Source organism: Gymnoscopelus microlampas, assembly GCF_963454915.1.
Source record: "Gymnoscopelus microlampas genome assembly, chromosome: 2".
Taxonomy (NCBI): Eukaryota; Metazoa; Chordata; class Actinopteri; order Myctophiformes; family Myctophidae; genus Gymnoscopelus; species Gymnoscopelus microlampas.
The window spans coordinates 53,937,976-53,945,301 of NC_139939.1; the positions used below are offsets into that span (position 1 = coordinate 53,937,976).

Below are 7,326 nucleotides of genomic sequence, written 5' to 3' on the forward strand. Positions count from 1 at the left end.
CATTCTGCTGCGTACTATGGGCCAAGAGAGCGTTGTGAATAGTCAAATTCTCACCGGTCTGGAGGTGTCCAAGTTGGACAGTGATGAATTCGTGGATCTTCCAGAAATATTTACCCAGGACACAATTCCAGTGTCAAGAAGTAATATTCCTACACAACTGGATATTGACAAGTGGGAATATCTTAAGGGTGTAAAAATCCCAGCACTGGACGCCAATGTTGAAATGTTGATTGGGACCAATGCCCCAAAACTCATGGAACCATGGGAAATAATCAATAGCCAAGGCAATGGGCCCTATGCTGTGAGAACCCTGCTGGGATGGGTCATCAATGGCCCTTTAAGGGGAAGTAGCGGTGGCCGAAAGAACTGTTCAACCGTCTATGCTAACAGGATATCCATCACCAAGTTGGAAGAGTTGTTGGTTTCCCAGTATAACCAAGATTTCAGTGAGCTGGTACTCGAGGAAAAGCAGGAGATGTCAAGAGAGGACTTGCGTTTCATGGAAATTATGGAGAGGTCAACCTGCATGTTGGAAGGTCACTACAGTATGGACTTACCTTTTAAGGTGGACAACATCACTATGCCGAATAACCGTTGCATTGTTGAACAACGACTTCAAAGTCTTGAAAGGAAGTTCAAAAGGAATAAGACTTACCAGGATGAGTATACAGCTTTCCTCAATGATATGATCAGCAGTGGCTATGCGGAGGTGGTGCCTCAGGATCAGGTGGAGGGCGAAGACGACAGTCTGTGGTATCTGCCTCATCACGGGGTGTATCACCCTAAGAAGAAAACACTGAGGGTGGTTTTCGATTGTGGAGCAGTGTTCAAAGGAACTTCATTGAACTGCAAGCTTTTACAAGGCCCTGATTTCACCAATTCTCTCTTTGGTGTTTTAACGAGATTCAGACAAGAGAGCGTTGCTCTGATGACCGACGTCAAAGCTATGTTTCACCAAGTAAAGGTGTCAGAAAGGCATGTGAATTTCCTGCGGTTTCTGTGGTGGCCCCAGGGAGATATTTCACAGAGACCAGTGGACCATAGAATGAAAGTTCACATCTTTGGAGCAGTCTCTTCCCCAAGCTGTGCCAATTACGCTTTAAGGAGAACTGCCTTGGACAATAAAGACAACTTCCATGCCGAAGTAATTGATACCATCTGCAACAACTTTTACGTGGATGATTGTCTGAAATCTAAACCCGCAGAGGAACAGGCATTGCAGCTGGTAACAGACCTTACCGACATATGCTCTAAAGGGGGATTTCAGTTGGTAAAGTGGACAAGCAACAGTCGGGCCGTGCTATCCTCTATTCCAGAAGCCAAGCGGTCAAAAACAACAAGACAGCTTCGCTTGGAACAGGAAGACTTACCAGTGGAGATGGCACTTGGTTTGAATTGGTGTGCAGAAACTGAGACCTTTGGGTTCAATCCTGCGGTGGAAAATAAACCCCACACACGACGTGGAATACTTTCAATCGTTAGTTCCATCTACGATCCACTGGGATTCTTGGGCCCATTCACTTTGATCCCGAAACTGCTGTTGCAGGAAATGTGTCGGAAAAGCATGTCCTGGGATGATGTTATACCCCAGTCATTCTCTCGGCAGTGGACAGGTTGGCTGCTAGACCTTGAAAGAATAGCAGAATTGAAGGTGGACCGCTGCATTAAGCCAAAGGGCTTCAGAGAACCCATACATATGCAGTTGCATCATTTTGCGGATGCCAGTGATCATGGTTATGGTACGGTGTCCTATCTGCGGTTGGAGAACCAGGATAAAGAGGTGCATATGGCTTTTATGCTGGGCAAAGCCAGGGTTGCTCCCTTGAAACAGACAACAATCCCTCGCCTTGAGCTTACCGCTGCAGTGCTGGCCGTTAAGGTCGACAAGATGTTAAGGAACGAACTACAACTGGACTTGGAGGAGTCGTACTTTTGGACAGACAGTCAAACAGTGCTGAAGTACATTAATAATGACACCAAACGGTTCCACACCTTTGTGGCTAACAGAGTGGCTTCTATAAGGGAGACCACAAAGACCAGTCAATGGAGGTACGTCTGTTCAAAGGATAATCCAGCCGATGAAGCTTCCAGAGGTTTGACTGCCGATAACTTCATGGCCTGTAGGAGGTGGATTTCTGGGCCAGACTTTCTGCAAGGGCCAGAGACTGATTGGTCAGTGTCTTTTGACCCACAGCCCATTGCAGCAGACGATCCGGAAGTAAAAAGGGAGCTGATGGTGAATGTTGTCATTACAGAAACCGAGGGTGCAACTTCCAAGCTTATGAGGTACTTTTCTGTGTGGGCTAAGCTCAGAACCTCAGTTGCTTGGTTCCTTAAACTCAAGGCCATTCTTCTGAAGCTGGGAAAAAGGAGGAGCGAACTTACTGCCTCTTTGACCGTTGACGGTCTATTCACTCAGCCTAAAAGGGTAGAAGAGGATATGAAGCAGTTTCGAGCCTCAGTTGGAATTCAGTCAGTCACTGTAAGTGATCTGTTCAGAGCCGAGTCTGCCATCATTCGCTTCAGCCAGCAAGAAACCTTTGGGGAGGAAATTGCTGCATTGGAAAGTGGAGCATCCGGCGTGAAAAGAACCAGCAAGATCTGTAGATTGGATCCCATGTTGAAGGAGGGTTTACTGCGAGTGGGTGGAAGACTCAGTCGAGTAGCTTTACCTGAGGAGCTGAAGCATCCTGCCATACTGTCCAAGGGCACCCATGTTTCATACCTCATTCTGCAGTATATGCATCGACAGCTTGGGCATGCTGGTAGAAACCACATGCTCTCAACGGTGAGACGCAAGTACTGGATCACTAACGCTAACTCTGCCTGTCGAAAGGTAATCTCTGACTGTGTGGTTTGTCGACGGTATCGAGGACAGCCAAGTGAACAGAAAATGGCTGATATGCCAAAGGAAAGAATTACCCCAGATTTGCCGCCTTTCACAAATGTCGGAGTGGACTACTTCGGACCCATCGAGGTCAAGAGAGGCCGTTCTACGGTCAAGCGCTATGGAGTTATTTTTACCTGCATGACTAGCAGGGCCATGCATTTGGAGATCGCTTATTCGCTGAATACAGACTCCTGTATTAATGCTATAAGGAGGTTCATGTGTCGCAGAGGCCAAGTGTGTCATCTAAGGTCGGATAATGGCACAAACTTCGTTGGAGCAGAGAGAGAGTTGAGGGAAGCCTTGGCTGCTGTAGATCACGGCAAGATCCAAAGTGCTCTCCGGCAAAAGGGTATTGACTGGACCTTCAACACCCCTACTGCATCCCATCATGGTGGTGTATGGGAGAGACTTATCAGGATGGTGAGAAAGGTTTTGTTTTCTGTCCTGCGTCAACAATCATTGGATGATGAGAGCCTTCATACCCTTCTGTGTGAAGTGGAGGCCATTTTAAACGACCGCCCTATAACTAAGGTTTCTGACGATGCTAATGACTTGGAAGCGCTCACTCCAAATCACATTCTTTTGCTTAAAGGGAAACCTCTTCTTGCCCCCGGACTCTTCGAAGAGAACGATCTCTATATCAGGAGACGATGGAGACAGGTTCAGTACCTGTCCGATCTATTTTGGAAGAGGTGGACAAGAGAATACCTGCCATTACTACAGGAACGTCAGAAGTGGATGATGCCTCGGAGAAGTTATCGGATCGGAGACATCGTAGTGATCATGGATCAAACCGCTCCTCGAGGATCATGGATCTTGGGAAAGGTAACAAAGACTTTCCCGGACAAGAAAGGACTAGTACGTGCAGTACAGTTGAAGACAAAGACAGGACAACTGGAGCGGCCTATATCCAAGCTTTTCCTGCTTCAAGAATCAGCGTGAAACTTTATGAAGTATGACTCCTTTTCTTTTGATTTGATGTAATTGTTCAATCACATTGGGGCCGGTGTGAAGGAGCCATTCTACCTGTGTGCCGGTTGATGGGCGTGTTTACCCTGGGGGGAGGGGTGCCACGGCATGAGCCGGCAGTTTTAAGTGTCACAGGTGAAGCAGGAGGGTTGGATGAAGGAAATGGCTTGGGCACACGGGAGACTTTACGGTTTTTACCGTCATTAATATGGGTGTTTGCAAAATATAAAACATGCTGTGAAGCCTACAATCGACAACTGTAATAAACGGGAACCTCACCCAACAGCAGGTTATTGTTTGGACATTCCATTATTATTTGAACGCGTCAAAAACAGGTTTCAAGTGCCCAGCCGAGTGGCGAAATGTTTGCATAGGATCGCCACTTCAGACCTTATTCTAATGTAGTCTGGCATGTCTACCAAATTCACACAGTTTTAACATCATTCAGCACTTATGTGTTTAAAGTTTCAATTCAATTGTACAATGAATGTGTGGCCCTTCACTCATTTTATTGAAGTCAGTGTGGCCCTCTGGAAATAAATGCTGCCCACCCCTGCTATAGACAGACAGACAGACAGATATACAGACAGACAGGCTAGTGAAGAAGAGATCTATCTGGAGACTGGAGGTGGAGAGCGAGAGCAAACAGAGTTTGACACCCTGCGGGGGCACAAGTGTCACTGTCCCTAATGGAGCGGTCGGTTCAAATCACTGTGCCCGTTGTCTCAAAAAATGAAAGAAAGACAAAAAATATATATCGCTGCAAGCCGCAATAATACGGGGCCAGTGAATGCAGAAAGAAAAAAGAAAGAAGCAATGATAAGTAATATGCACAATAAGCCATAGAAGCATAGAAGACTGAACTTGAGAGAAAAAAATACCATTTCATTAACAAATGAGCATTTTAAACCCTGAATAACCCTAACCTCAGTAAAACTATGCGTACCCCTAACCTCAAGAAACACTATGCGTAAACCTAAGATTTTGCTCATTTTGTGTTTAGAAAAGCCTAAAAGGCAAATAGTTTTTATATTAATGTTTCAGTGTTCAATGCCAACAACATGATTAAATCATTTATCATCACCATTATGTGTATGTGTATGTGTGTGTGTGTGTGTGTGTGTGTGTGTGTGTGTGTGTGTGTGTGTGTGTGTGTGTGTGTGTGTGTGTGTGTGTGTGTGTGTGTGTGTGTGTGTGTTGCAATAGTTCAGTAGTGGCATAGCTCCACCCCAGACTAGTGTGAGAGAAACCAGGAAACAGAGAGGTTGTTATTCTGTCTCTCCTCATTGACGACACACAGAGACGGACTCTAAGATTCACCTTCAGATCAAACACAACTTCCAGTGAGGGAGGACATACTGTCTGTCCACAGCAACGGGAGGGAATACTGACCCAGACCACTTGACTTGAACCTGTGCTGGACTTTAACAATAACCAGGATTCAAAGTGAAAGTGAACTTCAGGGAACATTCTAGAGGAAGTAGTGTTACCACCACTGACTGACTGACCGATTTCCTCGCTTGAACAGAGTGTTAGTAGCTTCACTCAGAGACCAAATGGCTTCCAAATCGTCTCGCCCTGAAGAGGATTATTCCTGTCCTGTGTGTTGTGACATCTTTAAAGATCCTGTTATCCTGTCCTGTAGCCACAGCTTCTGTAAAGCCTGTCTGCAGGAATGGTGGGGAGAGAAGGTAATAAAGGAATGTCCAGTTTGTAAGAAGAGACATTCAGTGGATCCTCCCAGAAACCTGGCTCTGAAGAACCTGTGTGAGGCCTTCATACAGGAGAGACATCAGAGAGCTTCAACAGGGTCTGAGGTTCTCTGCTGTCTGCACACTGAGAAACTCAAACTGTTATGTCTAGAATGTCAGCAGCCAGCGTGTCTTGTGTGTCGAGATTCTAAAAAACACACCGACCACAGATTCAGACCCATCGATGAAGCTGCACTTGATCACAAGGAGGAAGTCCAGAAATCACTGACGCCTTTACAGGAGAAACTGGAGGTATTTAATAAATGTAAAACAAACTATGATCAAACAGCAGAACACATTCAGTCCCAGACTCAGGACACAGAGATTCAGATTAAGGAACAGTTTAAGAAGATGCGTCAGTTTCTACAAGAGGAAGAGGATGCTAGGATTGCATTATTGTGGGAGGAAGAGCAGCAGAAGAGTCAGATGATGAAGGAGAAGACTGAGGGTCTAAACAGAGACATATCAACCCTTTCGAACACAATCAGAGCCATAGAGGAGGAGCTGAGAGCTGAACACATCTCATTCCTGCAGAACTACAAGACCACAATGGAAAGAGTCCAGTTCACACTGCAGGACCCACAGCCGGTCTTAGGAGCACTGATAGATGTGACCAAACACCTGGGCAACCTGACCTTCAGAGTCTGGGACAAGATGAAGGACATTGTGTCCTACACTCCTGTCATTCTGGACCCAAACACTGCCCATCCAGGACACATCCTGTCTGATGATCTGACCAGTGTGAGATATGGACGGAAACGGCAGCTTCCTGACAACCCAGAGAGGTTTGACTACTATGGCTATGTCCTGGGTTCTGAAGGCTTTAACTCAGGGACTCAGAGCTGGGATGTTGAGGTTAGAGACAATGCAGACTGGTGGGTAGGTGTGTTACCAGAGTCCCGTCAGAGGAAGGGAGACAACGGGGGTCAATTCTGGAGAATAGGGTTAGATAAAGATAAATACACAGCACGCTCACCAGGGTCAGTCATTGATCTCTCATTGAAGCAGAAACCCCAGAGGATCAGAGTCCAGCTGGACTGGAATGAAGGAAAGCTGTCCTTCTCTGATCCTGACACTAACACACAAATACACACCTTCACACACACTTTCACTGACACACTCTTTCCATACATTGGCGCTAATGGTTCTCTGAAGATGTTACCAGGGAAGATCAGTGTAACACTGGAATAACATAGTTAGATATGATGATGATGATGATGATGATGATGATTATTGATTAATTGATTGATTGAATACTTTATTAGTCAAAAATATAAACAGCACAGAGGTACAGTGAAACATTTAGGCTATAAGGATTACACAAAAGAGTCTTGGGGACTTGTTTCCATTGTGGTCCTAAAGTACTACCTGTCAATGTTAGAATCTATATGATTATGTTGTGGTCGAGGACGGTCAACATGAACAAGTGTCTCATAAAGCAACACTCTGATCTGGGATGACATCATCATCATCAACATCCTCATACTCATCATCATCATCATCATCATACTCATCATCATCATCATCATCATCATCAACTACAAAATCTAAGTGTCAATTTAACTTTGAAGAGTGTACAAAATGGAACCAAATGGATCTGTAATACTGTTGGGGAGTCGGGGTACTTTACTATAATATATATTAGACTAATATGATTATTTTATTGTTGTACTTCTACACAGTTTGCTCATAAAATATAGAATCACCACGTTGAAA

At 45.2% G+C, this 7,326-nt stretch overlaps 1 protein-coding gene across 1 annotated transcript; it reads left to right on the plus strand.

The window, feature by feature from the left end:
- Nucleotides 1-5,383: 5,383 nt before the first annotated feature.
- On the plus strand, nt 5,384-6,823 carry LOC311064579 (E3 ubiquitin-protein ligase TRIM39-like). Its single transcript, XM_084084443.1, has one exon. The coding sequence runs from the start codon at nt 5,416-5,418 to the stop codon at nt 6,799-6,801; it is 1,386 nt and encodes a 461-aa protein (XP_083940569.1). The 5' UTR covers nt 5,384-5,415; the 3' UTR covers nt 6,802-6,823.
- The last annotated feature ends 503 nt before the right edge of the window (nt 6,824-7,326 follow it).